Below are 19516 nucleotides of genomic sequence, written 5' to 3' on the forward strand. Positions count from 1 at the left end.
CCATTTGGGGCTGTCTTCCCAAGCAGCTCTTGGCCACGAAATCTTCTTTCCCCTGTACATGGACCTCTTCTGACATTATGCATGGAAGCTTCTGAATCCCTGCCTGCTCCTTGAAGTTCTTCCACATTAATCTTAAAAGGGGTGGTCATTTAATTTTCCAGACATCATTCATCTGTGAGATTCAAGATGGAATTTTACGATGTTCTGCAGGAAATAATCACTCTTAAAATTCTAGAAGTTTTCCAGTAGATTACATGCTCCATAGAGACAAAGATCATATCATACTATGAGCATATTTCTGGTATATTTCTGGTAGGCATTCAAAGCATATCTGTTGCATGAATGAATGAGTGATCAGAATGACTAACTGCCAACCCTTGACTTCAATATAATTTGGAATCATGACATCTTAGAATGGGAATACCAAAAGAAAAATAGCATCTAGTTCTGAACGTGGCTACTGTGACCACCCCGTTTAAAGACTATAACCTCTCCACCCTCCCCTCCACTTCTCCAATCTCTTTTACTTGCTCATTTTTCACAACACTTATCTCCTAACACGTAATTTGTTATTTTCTTACTCCTCCAGTTGGATGGTAAACTCCACAAGAGAGAGTTGATGGACTATTTTATTCACTGCTTTCTCTCAGTTGCCCAGCACAGAGCCTGGCACATACTAAAGGCTCAGTAACTACCATCAAGTGAATAAATGAAATTATATTTATTGAGTGTGGACTTCATACTCGGGGATCAGTGCAGGTGATTTTTTAAATCCTTAGCCCTAACTTCATACCTGTGGAATCAGAATATTTAGGGCTGTGAATCCCAGGAATCTACATTTTTTTTTTTTTTAACCAAGAAGCCTAGGTGATTCTGGTATAGCTGTTCTGATAATTACTAGTTCATCCAATTCACTAAACTGGAGACAATCCTGAAGCCCAGGATGAACTGTCACTCAGGGCACATGAATTATGTAGCAGTGCATCTACCTGTAATCATTTTCAGTCTGATGAGCTTTCCACTCCAGCCAACTATGAGCTAGATTTACTTAAGATGTTTTGCTGCTATTGCCATCTTGGTCATTGAGGTTAAGCTACTCAGAGGCAAGAACTGTGGCTTCTAAACTTATTTTCTGTGGTTGTAGCTCAGTAGGCAGGTGGGCATTGAGGCTTTAGGTAGTAAAGGACTTTTTGAGGTTAACGATGCACAGAAGAACCACCCCATTTCCATGCTAACCTGCCGCTATTTCCCTTTCTTCTTCTAGTTCTTGGACATCTCCATTAAATGGACCACCCAGGAAACTTTTCCTCCAAAGTACCTTCATTATGACCCAGAAACCTCTAAGCAACTGATGTGCGACAAATGTCCTCCTGGCACCTCCCTAAAACAGCACTGCACAGGCAAGGCGGAAGACCGTGTGTGCCCCCTGTCCTGACCACTACTACACAGACAGCTGGCACACCAGTGACGAGTGTCTGTACTGCACCCCAGTGTGCAAGGAACTGCAGTACGTCAAGCAGGAATGCAATCGCACCCATAACCGCGTGTGTGAATGTGAGGAGGGGCGCTACCTGGAGCTAGAGTTCTGCTTGAAGCACAGGAGCTGTCCTCCTGGATTTGGAGTGCTACACGCAGGTAGGTATCAGCTTCCAGCGTGTGGCCAAATTCATTAGCATCATTCAAAGTCAGGTAGTATGGAAAATTTGAGGGAACATGTTTGTCCTGATGACATTACAGGATAGAAAGTTGCAAAGGTAATGGAACGTGCTAGGTATGTACCGTGTGTCTGGATCGCTGCCAAAGAACCATTCCTCAGAGGAACGCTCTGCCACTACGGGACAATTTAGTGACAAATCTCAAATGCAGCAAATCGCTTTCTAATGAGATGCATGGCAGACTGCTCTTTTTTAAAGGCCTACCCTCGGAGTTGCACTGTTGATAGCTGATCTATACCTCTGTGTTGCACTTCTGCATGGACAACGACAAACCGCAGTGCTTTCTGATAAACATCAGAAATGTTAATTGATACCAAGAGAGTAATAATGCTGATATTAATGAAGCTCTGGAGTACTAACAATGAGTAGTTATAATTAATTATGCAAAATACGAAAATGGCTAGGGGAAATGCAGCTCATTATTAAAAATGAAGCTGGTTCTTCCTTTGGCATGGGAGTTGAGTATCTAGGAGGATAAAGACGGGAGCACCATCTCCTCAATGAGCTTATGCTTTATCTTTGACAAGTAGCTTGTCAAGCCAAGAGTAAGTACTTGTCAGCACACAATGTACTTTCTCTTTTTGCATTTTAAACAGCATGGTTTTTCTTATTAAAGTACAGTTGATTTACAATGTTATACCAGTTGAACAGCACAGGTTAAGGCCAGTGTGCATTGAATCTTTTAAAGCTGCAATCCACATGTGTTTTTGTTTTGTTTTGTTTTGTTTGCTACATTCACAGAGCTTCAATGTAGTCTGCTGCCTCTCCTGGCCTGAGAACATTTAAGAGTACTCACTTTTCTGGAGGCAACAGTAATCAGTATAGATTCCAATTATTCAGTTTGAAGTAATGCTTTTCAACCTCAGCACATTTTAGAGCTAGATAATTCTTTTCGTGGGCAGCTGTCCTATACACTGTGGAGTGTTTGGCCACATCTCTGGTCTTTGGCCATAAGATGCTAACAGCAGACTTCCCCCAGTTGTGACAACAAAAATATCTCCAGACATCGCCATTGTCCCCTGGATACCAAAACCACCTCTGGTTGACAGCCACTGGTTTAGAGGCTGCAAATTATTTGGAACTATTTTAACTTTCAAAAGTTGTGATATAGAGTTTATTTAAATATTCATGTTTATAATATTTAAAGGCATACAAAAAGAAACATATTCAAAAACTGACACCATCCTGCTGTATAGCACAGGAACTATATCCAATCACTTGTGATGGTACATGATGGAGGATAATGTGATAAAAAGAATGTGTGTGTGTGTGTGTGTGTGTGTGTGTAATGGGGTCACTTTGGTGTCTAGCAGAAATTGACAGAACATTGTAAATCAACTATAATAGAAAATAAAAATAAAAATAACCCCCTAAAAAATGGAAACCTATGAAGTTTCCTAAGATGTAAATTTTATAAAATTAACCACAGAAGGTGCAAATTGCATGACAGTCCTTTAAAGTGCCTCTGGTATGAGTCTTTGAGAGAGAAACTGGTGACACTTCCTAGCTTTTATTGGATGATACTTTGGGACTCAAAAGCTAAACCAAGTTGAATGGGGGGAGGGGAGTGCATCCAACAGAAACAAATCCTTTTAATTCAGTTCAGTAATGTACATATGTAAAAAAATTTCATTAAGCAGGGATTATGCAGTTTGGAAACTAGAAAGTTTTGAAAATAATGTAAGCAGTAAGGATTTTTCTCATGTAAGTATGACATTCTGTTCGTAGAATGAAGTAAGCAGGCAGATAGAAGACTTAGTACAAAGGTACACATTTATTTACTTACCTGTCTCATCCTAAAAAACCTACAAAGTAGTTCCTCATGGAAAATAAGAGGTTTCCAGTGCAAAGAGAAGACAAGATTCTATGGCATGTTCTAAAATCATTTCATTACCACCCTTCGTTGTTTTGAAGTCAGAATGTCTCCTCTCCATATTTTACAGCTGACCCTTGAACAGCACGGGTTTGAACTATGCAGGTCCACTTGTGAATTTTATTTCAATAATAAACACTACTGCACCACATGATCCCAGTTGGTTGAATCTGTGAATGTGGAACCATGGCTACAGAGGGCTGCACTATAAAGTTATAGTGGGATTTTCAACTGTGCAGGGATTGGTGCCTCTAACCGAGCACTGTTCATGGATCAACTGTACTTACTTCATTTTATCTGTTAGGTTTGTAACTCTCATGTAATTGCTTATGGTAAACCCCACTAAAAAGCAAAATTCCTCTTGCCATTCTCAGTTCACATTTTGCCTAAATTATACTTTTTACGTTTCTGTTGACATTAATAAGGCGAAATCACTTACTTACATGGATACATCTTTTTATAAGAAATTCTACCAATCACAAAAGAGGGACGTCCTCTTCAGAAAGGTCACTATGTAAAGCCTCCAAATATATTAAGAAACTTTCCTTCTATAATTATTGGATTCTTCTTGTTAAAGAATTTTTTTAAAGTCATTATTAAAGAACTTTAAAGGCTAAATTACTCAAAGAATGTCCTGTACCTAGGGTTTTCTCACTGTGATGCATGAGAACACCCAAGTCATCAACACGTATGTGAAGAATGACAAAGATTCTTCTTTGTGCTGTTGGCAGAGGGAGCCTGGGTCCAGATGTCCAAGATCATCTATTCCCAGAATATTATCAATGACAGAATACCATGGCATCCCTGGCCCAGTACATCTGCTTATGACAGTGTAGAATTTGTGCAGTTGGATCCCATTTAAGGAGAGGAGTGTAGTGAGAAAGTACTTAAAAGATAGATCTCTTTGTAAGGTGGTTCCTAAGAGGATGTCATTTCAACTCCAGAAGTGGTATATAAAATGTGAATGTTTCAGCGGGGTTCCCCATTTTCTTTTTTTGCCAACCCTCTGTCATTTTTACCAGTCTATACATCCATAAATCTCTTTAGAAAAGAAAGAAGCTGGAGATGAAACTAAAACCAAGCCACTGTGCTCTTTTTTCTTTTTTTCTGGTTTTGGTAAAGGAGATAATGAGATGGGAGGTGGCAAATTTTGATAAGTCAAGTTTATTAACTTTCTGTAGCTTTCATTTGTCCCTTTTGTATTTGTTATCTTGGGTAAGCCCAAACTGACCTGTAAAAGGCTACATGTGGAGACTGAAGTCTAAATTTGTTCAACTAGCTTACACTAGATGGAGGTATTTTCATATGCAAATACACTGTAATGTATGATCTACCAAAGCATAGAGTCAAGGGTTTGAAGATATTTATTTTAAATAGCATCTTTAGTTGTTCACTGGTTCAAGTGTTCCCACCAATGATAGCTCCAAATTTATCAAGTATCTTTCCACCACAAAATAAAATACCCTGACAGTTACCCTTCCCTGAGATTTTAATGACTGTGCTTTTCTAAAACTCAAAAGTTTAAGTAAATAGTATCTTACCTCCCATTTACTATGTAACTGCAGGCTTACTCTTTTGAGTTTAGGGCCAACTTTATGACCACCTTCAAAAGTTTATTATCATGTTATAAATTTTTACTTCTCAAGGTTAGCATACTTATGAGTTGCTTCACAATTAAGATTCAGGAAAGAAATAACGTCAGTAGGAACCAATTGGAATTTAACGATGTGACATTCAGTGGGTACTGACTTTGAAGAGTGATATTATGGCAGTTACACAGCAGTTGTCTTCATGATTTCCCAGGAATAACTGTGTGGAGAATATGGTTGACAACAAGATCTTACTGCTTTCCTTTCCTTTCACATTTTGTGCTTTGTAGGTACCAGCTGAACAAATTTAAATTTGTGTTTATATTACTAGGAGGGGACACTGCTGAAGGAGCTAATTGTACAAGTTTTGTTCTGTCTAATGAAGTGAAAAATGAAAATGCACAAAAGTTTTTGTGCAACTTAATAGCAGCAGTAAAAACCAAGTGAAAAGTCTTACCAAAACTCTGTGAAGATGGTATCTGTTGTGAGAGTATTGGAGAAGAATGTGCTAAATGGCTTGGTGTTTTCTGTAGGAACTCCAGAGCGAAATACAGTTTGCAAAAGATGTCCAGATGGATTCTTCTCGAATGAGACGTCATCTAAAGCCCCCTGTAGAAAACACACAAACTGCAGTGCATTGGGGCTCCTTCTAACTCAGAAAGGAAATGCAACTCATGACAACATATGTTCTGGAAACAGTGAATCGACTCACAAATGTGGAATAGGTAATGATATTTCAAAATATCAGTCTTTGTACCACCTCCGAGTTGAATACAAGAACTTCTGGCCCTTTTTGGTCAAATTTAGTTTCCCTTCCTTGGATTTTAACCAACACAAGGCTATTCTCTGTGCACTGATGCTAAAACCACAACTCAAAAATCTTTCAAAAAGTCCCCATCTTCTCCCAGTCATGCTCCAAACTTCGACTTTCACACTAGAATCAAATCTTACCCATGGAGAAAATCTGGGTGGTGTGATGATTATGTTTAAGCCCAAATTATCAGAGTACCACTTGCTGAATTTTTTAAGCTCTGCACTTTTATCACTTTTAAGATTATCTATATTATAAGCTAAAGTATAAATTGGCAACTAAGAAGCATAGAGACAAATATAAATGACAAATTAGAAATGCAGCACTGACTTTGTTACCTATGGTATAACTATCTATTGCACAGAAGTTCTAAGTGCCTCTACTTGTCTTAAACTGTTTATTCAGGAAGGGTTACTAGCTCCAAATTCAATGTATCTGAGTGTATCCCATGTTGGTGATGACACTAATCAGGTTGCTGTCCTCACCTTGTCACTCCTACAACCTAACTAATCTCAGACCTTCTCCCAAGGTCTCATCACATCAAGGATGACCAGCCTTTCCTCACTTAACCAGCTTGACCCTCTCCAAACATTTGTGTGTGTGTGTGACATAGATGTATATGAAGCATAGGAACGTGGGTTGGGAGATTTAAGATTCAAATCCAGTTCCAAGATTTTTTCATTGTGTAATAAAAATCTTGGCTGTTATTCAGACTTTCTACTTTCTTATTAAACAACAGAATGAGGGGATGGATAATAAGAGGGGTGGCCTCTAACTTTAACATCCTCATTAATTCATCTTTAATTTATATCATTCTTTGAGCACTTACTATGTGCCAGATACTTTTGCTATATGGACTTTAATTTTTACGAACACACCGTGAAGGTTGTTCAAGTTAATACATGAGCTTGAAGGCAGCGCCAGGATTCAGATTCAGACCTGAACTCTTCGTCCCTGGGCTATAAACTCTACCCAGATACTCAGGTCATTGCACTTCTTTTATAAATATCATGTTTTTGTTTTGATTATTTTCCCACTGATTGTGTGCTTATACATCTGTTCCATCTTGTTTCCAAAGTTAAACTATGTGTGTGTGCAGAAAATAATATACTATTACAGATTTCTTTTCAAGTTCCCTTTAAGACAATGATTTGACATTGGTCTTGAAGTAACCAGTGGACACCAGCTAAACCTTTAACAGAATATTTCATAATTATATTAAAATATGTTAATACATTAAAGCATAGAATTTTTTTTGCTGTTATTTACAGTGTTGTTAAATTCGCGTGCAACGTTTGTTAAATTCTCCCCACCAAAGTGCATTCCAAGAACATTAGCAAAGATATAAATCCAGTTGGACTGGCAATCTGCCACTAAGACCAAGCAAGAGACAGTTGGTTTTATTCAAAGTTCTCATTTCAGTATGTTATATCCTGGAAAACTCAGCTGTACTGAATTTTTTCATTATTATTTTTGAATTATTATAATTTTTGTCTATCAGACATCTAAAAATCCAGCTGCTAAATAAATCTTCTTGGTTCTCCTACTTACCTTTAGATGTAACCCTGTGTGAGGAGGCGTTCTTCAGGTTTGCTGTTCCTACAAAGCTTACCCCTAATTGGCTCAGTGTCTTGGTAGACAATTTGCCTGGCACCAAACTAAATGCAGAGAGTGTGGAGAGGATAAAACGACGACACAGCTCACAAGAACAGACTTTTCAGCTGCTGAAGTTATGGAAACATCAAAACAAAGACCAAGACATGGTCAAGAAGATTATCCAAGGTGTGGTAACATGAAATAAACAAGTCCATCAGAAATCAAAACACTTGTTTATCATAAAACAGAAACAAGGCTATGTACCTGTTTGTTGTATGGATGATGTTTCCCTTTGGGAATTATTGTTGGACTGAAAAAGTTTTTATCAAGTAATGGTGGAGATGCTATTCTTAAAGCAGTCACATGTGGTTTTATTTTCACCTCCTCCACTTCCCAATCTCTTCTGTAGTGTGTGTCTCTCTAAAAGGAGAAGCAATACGTTTCAAATGCAGGCCTAGATCTCAGGAAATCTAACTCTGGATCCCTGGGCCATTGTATGAGCATCCTTTCTGGCCTACCCAGAAGGTTTTTGAACCACTTTAGATCTTACCTTGCATTTCCACCAAGAAACCATGTTGTATTTACCTGGCAACTCTCTCCAGAGGGGCTCGACCTATCTTACAGACAGCCTCTTATCAATCCTCACATCACAGCCTGTTTTTCATAATGACCATTTTCATAGCATACATTGTGAGGATGAATGAGATCAGGTCTGTAAGGTGTTTGAGCTTCCTGGATAAAAGGGGTAGTTAAAACCAAGTACTCTCATGCTGTAGAGTTTTATAAAGAATCTCCTTTTAGAAACTCCGTGTGTATGTGTGCATGCATGCATGTGTGTGAGTGCGTGTGTCTGTACTATGCTGGGAGAGAATCCAGGGGGAAAAGTAATGAAGTTTCATCCAGTGTGGACTGTAGGCTTTAGGATACCCAGCAGAAAAGGCTCTAACTTCAGTTAGCGTTGGGAAGACATGCTAGAAAAAATGAGGGAGGGTTTTCGGAATGCAGACAATGTCAACAAGAAATCCATTCTACACCTCACGTGTAGTTAAGTGACTGAAGAGTCCTACACAATCCGAAAGCCTCAAACATCTGAAACAGAGGCAACAGATTTTAGGAGACTAAATCTTTGACAGCTGAATGCTTTCACTTGTGCAAAAAGTAAACCTGTCTTCTGTTTTTGCCAAACAAAATGTAGTCTTTGAAAGTATAATTAGTCCTGAAGCCAAAAAAAAAGGAAGTAAAGATTCAGAGACTGTTAGAATAGGAAGAGGCTGAATTCCCAATTTTATAAACAAGGACATTCCAGCCCTGAAAGATTAACTGACTTGCCTTAGGGCTCACAGATACTAAATGATTCATGTCATCAACAGAAACATTATTTACTCTGTCTTATGTTCATGTCCTAGCTCATTACTGAAATATTCCCAGGCTGTGTATGCTGTTCTTTGGCCTCTTGTTACTGGGCTTTCAGTTCTCCTTTTCCATGGCAGTGATCTTCCGGTGCTATTTATTGGGTGCTATTTATTAAAAACCATTGAAAGCACCTAATTCTTCCAATAGTACATGTATCGGGTATCAATTAATAAAAGCTTCTATTACAAAATGGCTAACTTTGTGGTTTTTTCTGAAAGGTTATGCTTTTACTTTCTCCAAATTTTCTTAGAAAACTGAGAGTGATGTGTCTGTAATTTTCTACTGGTATTTTCCAAATTTGGGCTTTTCCCAAAGCTATGTTGGATGCTTAGAATATAGAAAGCCTATTATCCTACTGTAACACAAAATATTTGACTTAGTTCTTAGAAATAACTAGCATTACTTAAGCCTCCTCTCCCCAAAGAAACGGAAAGGAGAGGGTGCTCCTTAAAGTTATAAAATTCCAGGGTACCTCCTTTTGCCTCAGGGTGGTTTTATGGTGGCTTTAGACAGAGTACGTGAACCTCTCTTTGGGTGTTTTGCTTTATGCAGGTATCAACCTCTGTGAAAACAGTGTGCAGAAGCATATCGGGCACATGAACCTCACCTTCGAGCAGCTTCGAATCTTAATGCAAAGCTTGCCCGGGAAGAAAGTCCCGACAGAAGACATCGAAGAAACAGTGAAGATGTGCAAATCGAGTGAGCAGATCCTGAAGCTGCTCAGCCTGTGGAGAATTAAAAACGGTGACCAGGACACCCGCAAGGGCCTGATGCACGCCCTGAAGCATCTCAAGACGTACCACTTCCCCAAAACCGTCACACAGAGTCTGAAGAAAACCATCAGGTTCCTGCACAGCTTCACCATGTACAGACTCTATCAGAAGCTGTTTTTAGAAATGATAGGGAACCAGGTCCAATCAGTAAAGATAAGCTGCTTATAACTGGAAGCGGTCCTTGGGCTGTTTTTGCTCACCATGGACCAGATCCAATGAATGACTAAACTGTTTCTCAGGCACTGGGGGCAGGGGCAGGGGGAGGGGCGGGGGAGGGGGGACCATGACTTCTTTCTCATCACCAGGAACTAGATTCGGCCACAGGGCCCCCAAAGAAACTATGGTGTAGAGAAGGAACTCTTATCTCTCACAAAAGTTTAATACACCCCAATGAGTTTCTCCGACCGACAAATCTGGTCCACTATCTACTAACTATATTTTCCCTTGTTACTGCTTGCAGTAATTCAACGAGAAATAAGCAACTAGACTCCATTGTGCCTTATTAAGTACAGGAATGTCTAACTTAAATAGCTTTGAGATTTCAGCTGTACTAGAGGCTTTTATTAGAAAGCCATTTTTTTCTGTAAAAGTTACTAATATATCTGTAACACTATTATCATATTTGCTATTTATATTTCATTCAGATATAAGGTTTGTACATATTACCATCCTGAAGGGAAACTGTATAAGACTTAATTCTAGAAAGAAAAAAATATATATATTCTGTTTATTACTATGACAAGTGAAAGAGATAAAATATATTTTTTAATAGAATGTTTGTAGCATTTCCTAATAGGTACTGCCATTCTTCCTGTGTAGAGTATTTTTGTAATATACTTTTACCTGTATAAGCTGTAATATCATTTTATAGAAAATGCATTATTTAGTCAATTGTTTAATGTTGGAAAGTGTATGAAATATAAATTATCTGAATATTAGATGCTCTGAGAAATTGAATGTATCTTATTTAAAAGATTTTATGTTTTTACTATATTAACATCATTAAAGTTTTCAAATTATTTTTCAATGCTTTTCCTCTTGCATTTATTTGAATGGGACATAGATGGGTCTGAGCTTTCACAATTAGCCCCTTTTTTATTATTGTCAGGACCATATGGGAATTGTTTAAAATGCAGATTCCTAGACCAGTTTATTGAGAAACTCTGGGGTGGAGGGCAGAAATCTGCCTTTTTAACAAGTTCTAGAGTAATCTTTATTACATTGAAGTTGGAAAATTTCTGAGGTCAAGTTTAATATAGAACAACTTTATATACAACTGTTGCTACTAGCATCAAGAAATCAAACTAACTACATTCTTTTGGTTGCAAATCATAGAAACTGACAGTAAGTAATTTAAGAAAAAAAATAATTGGAAGGGTGAGGTATTTGGGTGAATGGTGCCTCCTGCCCAGAATATGTTGACATCACAATCTCCAGAACCTGTGAACATTATTTAGACAAAGGATATTTCTTTGTACATGTAATTAAGTTTAGAATCTTGAGATAAGAAAATCATCCTGGATTATCCAGGTGGACCCCAAACCCAGTGACAACTGTCTTTATAAGAGACACACAGAGGGGAAAGACAGACGAGAAGATGATGTGCAGACAGAGGCAGGGATGGGAGTGATGTAACTGCAAACCAAGAAGCCACAAGCTGGGAAAGAAAGGAACGTATTCTCTCCTAGAGCCTCTCCCCAACAGCCCTGCTGACACCTTGATTTTGGCCTTCTGGGCCTCCAAAACCATGAGAGAATTAATATCTGTTATTTTAAGCCACCCAGTTTGTGGTAATTTGCCACAACAGCTACAGGGGCTACTGCAGGTTATAGCCAAACCTCAGAAACAGAGAATTAAGATAACTCTGGGCCCCTGGGTGGCAGACTTTCCTACACTTTCTCCTAGTCTTATATTTTTGTATATTTTGGTTAAAATTTTCAAACTTGTAGGAGGGAGAGATTCTGGTTGTCCTAAGGCGGTGACCAGTGTAAACGCATGGCTAGCGAGGGTCTGTCTTTATCATTTGCAGTTCCCAAGAAAGGGATATCATTGTGGACGGGATCCATTATACCCCATCCTTTCATGGTCTGTTTCTCCTTCCTCTCACTTTACTATGACTTAGGATGTAACACGGATCAACCTTACCTTTGTGAAATCAGATCACTGCAGTCACTTTGACAGAAGGGTAAATCCAGGTAAATGTCATACAAAGTCATATCTGGGGAAATAAAAAGGAGACTTAAAGTTTAGAGGCTCAAACCTGATGAATCAAGAGTCCCAAGGCAGCAATACTGGGAGTGGAAAATATTGTGGAAATTAAGTGCCCAAGGCATACATAGGAGGACAACGGTTAACCAATGGCCTGCACCTTTCCTTCAGAAGCTCCAGGTCTTCCACCAAAGTTCCTATGCACAGAAAGAAATGGCATCACACCCATCAATTAAGTTTAGGAAAAGTTCAAAAGTTAATGGTATCAATATAAATCCTTCATATGCTAATTTGACTGGCTTCCCTGGCTGTTCCTCTGGGGTCAGCCCACCTCAAGCTTCTCCTCGAACGGAGATATCATATGTAAATTCACGTCCGTTTCTCTTGTTTCAGACTTTTAATTGTGAAATAGTTTTAGACTTGACAGAATCATTGGAAAGCTAGTATAAAATATCCCTGGTGAGCCATTTTGTAAAGTATGTCTCAATTTCAGTCTGTCAGGTGTTTTCTTATACATGGATGATGCTATGGATTTGGGGGAAGAATATCACATAGGTAATGGCCTGTCTCACATCATACTGGGGCAAATGATATCAGCATGACTAATTACTGTTGCTATGAACTTTGATAATAGAGTGCGTTTTTATATAAGATGTGAGATAGGTCATCCACTTGTTCTCATAGAATTTGTTGAAACATTTAGCATTTCTGGGAGTTCCCCCTGTGGCTTAGTGGGTTATGAACCAAATTAGTATCCATGAGGATGTGAACTGATCCCTGATCTTGCTCAGTGGGTAGCGGATCCAGCATTGCCGTGAGCTGTGGTGTGGACTGTAGACTCGGCTCAGACCCCATGTTGCTGTGGCTGTGGTGTAAGCCGGCAGCTGCGTTCTGATGCAAGCTCTGGCCTGGGAACGTCCACGTGTCACAAGTGGAGCCCTAAACCACCCCCCAAATAAAAAGACTAATATTTCTGCGTGTAATTGTCATCGCAAATTTCTCAAAAGTCAGTTGATTATTTTTTCTGTGGGTATGTTTCTGGACTCTCTGTTCTGTTTGATTTATCTACTACTCTATCTCTTCACCCATATCACACAGTCTTTTTTTCTTCTACTTTTATTGTGATATAATCAACATACAGTACTGCAGTTACTGTAAGGTAAACAGTACATGATTTGACTTAGACATTTAATGATTATCACACTACGTTTAGTGAACATCCATAATCTCATATAGATACAAAATAAAATATTTTTCTTATGATGAGAATTCTTAAGATTTACTCTCTTAATAACTTTCATATATAATATGCAGCATACAATTAATTATATTACTCATGGTATGTGTTATATTCCTAGAACTTTTTAATCTTATAACTGGAAGGTTCTTTTGACCACCTTCATCTAATTCCTCCTCCCCCATCCCTCATCTTTGTGTAGCAACAAATCTGATCTCTTTTTCTATGAATTTTTGTGTTTCTTTTTGAAGTATATTTGACCCACAATACTGTGTCAGTTCCTGGTGCACAACACAGTGATTTAATATTTCTATGCATTACAAAATGACCACCACAATAAGTCTAGTTACCATCGGTCACCCTGCAAAGATATTATATTATGAATGATATTCCCCACGCTATTTAATGCCTGTGACTCATTTTTTTTTTCTTTTTTGGCTGCCTTGTGACATATGGAGTTCCCGGCCAGGGATCAGATCCAAGCTGCAGTTGGGACCTCCATCACAGAGGCAGCAACACCCAATCCTTCAACCCACTGCACTGCCAGTGTCCTGGTGCTGCAGAGATGCAGCAGATCCCACTGTGTCACACTTTTTAATTGGAAGTTTGTACTCCTTAATTTCCTTCATCTACTTCACTCATCCCCACAGCCCCCTCCCCTCTGGCAACCACCTGTTTTTCTTCTATGACTCTGCTTCTGTTATACTTGTTCATTTGTTTTGCTTTGTAGATTATACATAAAAGTGAAATCACTTGGCATTTATCTTTCTGTGTCTTATTTCATTTAGAATATTACCGTCTAGGTCCATCCATGTTGTCACAAATGGCATGATTTCATTCTTATTTATGGTTGAACGATATTTAATTATATATATAATTAATTATATATATATACCATATTAATTATATATATATATATACCATCCTATTTGTCCATTCATCTGTTTATAGCACTTAGTTTGCTTCCAAATCTTGGCTATTGTAAATGATGCTGCAATAAACATAGTGGTGCATATATCTTTTCAAATTAGTATTTTTGTTTTCTTCAGAAAAATACCCAGAAATGGGATTGCTGGATCATATGGTCGTTCTATTTTTATTTTTTTGCATAGCAGCTGCACCAATTTCCATTCCCACCAACAGCGCATAAGGGTTCCCTTTTCTTTGCATCCTCTTCAACACTTGTCACCTGTCTTTTTGACAACAGCTATTCTGACTATTGTGAGGTGGTGGCTCACTGAGGTTTTGATTTGCATTTCTCTGATGACTGGTGGTGCAGAGGATCTTTTCATGTGTCTGTTGGCCATCTGCATGTCTTACTTAGAAAAGTGTCCATTCAGGTTCTCTACCTTTTCACTGGGTTGTTTGGGGTTTTTTTTTTTTTTTGTTTTTTGTTTTTTGTTTTTTTGATGTTGTGTTGTATGAATTTGTATATTTTATATATTAACTCCTTATCAGATATATCATTTGCAACTATCTTCTCCCATTCAGTATGTGGCCTTTCTGTTTGTTGATAGTTTCTTTTATCTTTCCTAGGCAGGAGTTTCTTTAGTTTGATGTAGTCGCATTTGTTTATTTTTGTTTTTGTTTCCCTTGCCTGAGGAGACATATCCAAAAAATAGTGTTAAGATTGATGTCAGAGAGCATACTAAGTTTCCTTCTAGGAGTTTTATGGGTTAGGTCTTACATGTAATTCTTTAATCCATTTTGAGTTTATTTTTGTAAATTATATGAGAAAATAGTCCAGTTTGATTCTTTTGCATGTAGCTGTCCGCTTTTCCCAACACCATTTACTGAAGAGGCTCCTTACCCCAATATATAATATTCTTGCTTCCCTTGCTGTAGATTAAATGACCTCTTAAGTACGAGTTCATTTCTGGGCTCTCTATTCTGTTCCACTGGTCTATGTGTCTGTTTCTGCTCTAGTACCATATTGTTTCACATTTTCTTAATTACTGACTTTAAGTCTTAAAATTATTTTTGATGATTACTCTGTCATTTGGGAATGCACCAATTTTTGTTCTTGCCTTTTTGTCTGTCTCATGATTTTTTTTTTTTGCTTTTGTTGTTAAAGCCAAACATACTGGGCTAGTCATTAGAAGTTGAGGTAAATAGTTTTTATACTTGGATATGGGCATGCCTTTCCTTCTGCTAGAATTGTAAAGGAAGGCTTTCCATTAATCCAGTTAGTAACTGGACTGTTTTTGTGATTTGTTGTTGGTGTTGCCTTGATTATATGGAGTGCATCGCAGGCTTCAAATCCCTGTTGATAACTTGTTTCTAAGGTGGCTGATATACATCGGGCCGATGGCTGTTGGATTTTGTGTTGTAGGTGCCCCCTTTGAGCTGTGCCTCAAATCAATTCTCTTTGCACATTCTTATTCCTCTTCCAACCCTCACCTAGCAGTATTTTTCTGTTGTCACTTGAAGTTTCTTTGGTTCATAGTCAGGGTTGGAAGTGAAGTCTCCATTGGGGTATGTGGCATTCTCAGTGTTTCTACCTCTCCCATGGCTGCAGTTGTGGGTTCAACAATTATTCTATATGTTGTCCCAAGAATAGACATTTCTCCCTCCTGTTCCCCTTCCTCAGCTGTAAGGAGTGTGTCCTAATAGCCAAAAGACAGCAGTTTTACCCTTTCCTCCCAGATTAATGTCTTTGTTTTTTTGGGTGAGGTGTCTTGTCCTTCATGTAGGGTGACTGCCCCTCCCTTCAAGATCTTATGGTTCTTTCTGATCTTTTCAGTGGCTGCTCAGTGGGGTTCATGGAGAAAGAGCCTGCAAAACTGTTAGAGGAGGTCATCCAGAGGATGACCCAAAGTAACACCTATGCTGCAGCTTGTGGCAGCACGGGGTCCCTAACCCACTGAGTGAGGCCAGGGATCGAACCCACATCCTTACAGAGGCAAGGTCAGGTCCTTAACCTGCTCAGCCACAACAGGAACTTCTCAATGCATTTTTAAAAAGTCATGGATTTTAATTTAGTTTGGTTCTTTTTTTGTCATAAGTTTGAGGAGATCCTTCATTCTAGCTCCTTACATCCTCCAGCTCTATAATTCTCCCTAAGAGGAAGCCAAAATTTAGTCAATTTTGTTGTTGACTTGATGTGAAAGACTGGATAGGAGTTAAAACTCTCTTCACAAGTATAGACCTACTATCCCTTCCGGTCCATCTAAAACCTACACAAGTTGTGAAATATTTTTAATGAATTAGTATCATGAAAAAGGAATTCAGAAAAAGAAAATTTTGAAATCCTTATTATAGACCTGTCATGAAAAATAATCCATGAACTTTTAATTTATATAACCATGGTTTTCTATTCTACCCAGTTTATTAAGTACTTTATCCAGACTATCATCAGTATTTTATTCATATGATAGAAATCTCATTTGTTAATTTATCGAAAAAAAATTTGAGTGCCCAATTAGAGTACTCAATGCAATGTACTTTATTTAGATCCAGTTTTAAACAAGAAACACAATGGCAAACCATCACTACTCTCAAGAATTGTTTTAACTCTCTTAGGTTGTTTTAATTTGCTGATTGTGAAACCATCCCTATCAAACATAAAGGTATTTATGCTCAGGTACAGAGATAAGTGTGAGGGAACGGACTCTAAGAACAGAGAACTCTTTGCTCTTCTTTATCAATGCAGAGATCCATAGCCCTGGAAGGAACTCCTCTCAAAATGCTTAGCACCTTTGGAGATGGGTTCCCTAAACTGATACCCAAACTCACTGAGAGATAAACTTTTACTATTCTCTTCTCTTGATCAAGGTTCGTAACAGTGGCTATTATAAGTTCAATTAGTGTATGGTTAATACTGAATATAACTATATTTTAATTCCTTGACTCTCTTGCTGTTTGTTTTTTTCCAAATTTCTCTCTCCCCAGATCTAGGTAACCATAACAGGGATTTAACAGCAATATTAGCCAGTTGCACTCATTTCTGTAACTGAATTTAAATACATCTGTTCTGAGGATGGTTATAATCTATTTGGGAAGACAGGCTATACACAAGAAAGGGTAATTGCTAATACCAGACGGGATATACTTTCTGCCAATTGAATTGTATAAATGTGGCACAGTTATCAAATGTCATTTTTGAAGCCCAGGGAAGGCCAAGAAACAGTAGCTTCAACTAGGTCTTGTAGACACATCTAGCAGAGAGAAAAGGTAGGATATTTTAGGTATAAGAAATTGTATTGGAAAAGCCATAGAGGCTAAAATACACACAACATATTGAAGAAACATTGTCTAGGCTCATGTCGTTTACATAAAAATTCAAAGAATAGTATTAAATAAGTTCATAGAAGTTTATTTCAACCCACATTGTGTTATTAATAGACGAATTGCTTTACTTACCCCCAAACTCTTCATTTTAGTCTGTTTAAGCACTTACTTCTTTTAAGGAACTTCTCTCTCCCACCCCACCCCAAACTCAACATGTTATTCAATGGGGATTGATACTAATTGCCTCTTTCTGACAACTCTAACCCTTCCCCACTGTGATCCCAAGGCATTTAAAGAGATACCTTCTTTAGGATCTGTACATTTGGAATGACTTGTACTTTTTTTCTATCTAATGAAAACCTATAAAAATGTGAACCTAAAGCTACTAGCAGGCAAGAGAAAGAGAGCTAACAGAGAGAACTAAGAAGACATAATGAAAGAATTCTAATGATGTCCAAGCCCCTGGTTCTAGCCATACCTTTTCTTCTCGCTATTGTCTTGTGAGCCACTGGCTTTCCCTTGTTACTCAAGCCAGTTTCTGACCTTCAGAAACAAGAGCCCTGACTAAAATGTGGAGTAAATATGAGGTCCCTAAAGGCCAGACAAAAGTGTTTGGATTTGAAGGACTAACTGCAATGCTTTTATGGTTCTATCCTCCTGAGAATCTTTAGTTTTATAGTATTTATAGATAAACCCCATAGGAGTCATTAAGGTTTTAAGAAAGGTTTGATGTTGGCAAGGCGGCATTGCAAGGTTATTCTGGCAGAATGTATAGAATGGATTGGAGCAGAAACAGGCTAGAGAAGATTAAGAAGAGTTGACTATTACAACAGTTCAGCCATGAAGTAAATAGACAACTCAGACTGGGGGTGGGCGCCCGGAGTGGAAGAGAAAGGTCACATTAAAGAATCGTTCATCTTTCCAAAAGAGTCATCAGAGGAGGAGCACCGTTACTGAACACTTAGTTATGACTAACAGATTGAGATTCCTGTCTTTTTCCAAGTATTTTAATACAAAATAAATCCCCCGTTTCCTTGGGTTTTCTTGAGTCTTTTCCCAGGGAAATCTACCTCATCTTCTGAGACACAAAAGCTTAAGTCATATTTCCACAAAAATCCTTCTAACTAGAACAAAGACCTCCTCCAAACTAACATTTCTACAGCAATTTTGGTTTTACATGACTCACTGACTTCAGACAAGAGGAGGTAAACAGGGCAGATCATGCATAAAACCTGGGTCATTCTCGAGGCATCACAGGTTTCTAAGAGGCAACATGAGGTCACCTGTCCATCTCTCATGCCTTGGTCCAGCCATGCCTAAGCCATACTGGCGAGTGATGACCTCAGATTTAAATGTTTTAAAACTACATTAATTTTTTAAAAGAATGAGAATATAAAGACTGAAAAAAAGTATCTTATTGCTATAGTGACTCCCTGTGACATATACGCAGAGACATACACAGCGAATGGAACCCGATTCCAGGACTTAGCTCTCACTGAAACTGAAACTGGGGGGGGGGGAGTTTTTTTTTTTTTTTTAACAGAAATTCCCACATGGAATTTTAGAGCAGTTGGGCCTTTCTAGAATGTTCTAACCCAGGGTTTCTCAGACATAACCTAATCATCAACCGCACTTGGGATGTTTATTCCAGACGTACATTCCCAGCACCCTTCCAGGATGATTTTGATTCCATGGGTTAGGTGTGGGATGCTAGAACTCTTATTGGGCAGTTTTGGAAATGATTGCATCTAATCCTTGAGGATCCAAATGAGGTGGTGGAAATTAAACCACACAGCTGGAAGAACTGAGTTCCTCAGTCCTACTAAGATGCTTGTTCAACTTCGTGCTTCTCTTAATGAAGATGGGGAACAACCAGATTCCCTCTTTGGGTGCATTTAGTCAAACTGTGTGTGTATCCATCACTGCCCTTATCAACTGACAGTTAACTGTCTCTTGATACTGATGCTAATGGTAATAATAACAACGGTAATAACAATAATCACTATCATTTATTACATGGCTTCCTATTATTCTCATATTTGGGTCCCTTTAGGTTCTTAAAAAACAATGT

The 19516-nt window shown here is 38.3% G+C and overlaps 1 protein-coding gene and 1 long non-coding RNA gene across 2 annotated transcripts in view; one reads left to right on the top strand and one right to left on the bottom strand.

Annotated features, from left to right (window-relative positions):
• The window catches only part of TNFRSF11B (TNF receptor superfamily member 11b), a 28510-nt gene extending 18486 nt beyond the window's left edge, over positions 1–10024 (top strand). The window contains 5 exon segments of the mRNA XM_047783373.1: positions 1265–1399; positions 1401–1635; positions 5711–5902; positions 7546–7770; positions 9550–10024. Of these exon segments, the coding sequence (XP_047639329.1) occupies positions 1265–1399; positions 1401–1635; positions 5711–5902; positions 7546–7770; positions 9550–9938 (1176 nt within the window). The 3' untranslated portion in view covers positions 9939–10024.
• LOC125129078 (uncharacterized) overlaps positions 1–19516 on the bottom strand; it is a 43934-nt gene that overhangs the window by 16221 nt on the left and 8197 nt on the right. The window contains exons 2-5 of the long non-coding RNA XR_007135406.1: positions 11916–11988; positions 7849–8004; positions 7540–7712; positions 5635–5786 (exon numbers count right to left, since the gene is read on the bottom strand). This is a non-coding gene — a long non-coding RNA (uncharacterized LOC125129078). The remainder of the gene's footprint in view (positions 1–5634; positions 5787–7539; positions 7713–7848; positions 8005–11915; positions 11989–19516) is intronic.

This window comes from Phacochoerus africanus, chromosome 6 (genome assembly GCF_016906955.1).
Source record: "Phacochoerus africanus isolate WHEZ1 chromosome 6, ROS_Pafr_v1, whole genome shotgun sequence".
NCBI lineage: Eukaryota > Metazoa > Chordata > Mammalia > Artiodactyla > Suidae > Phacochoerus > Phacochoerus africanus.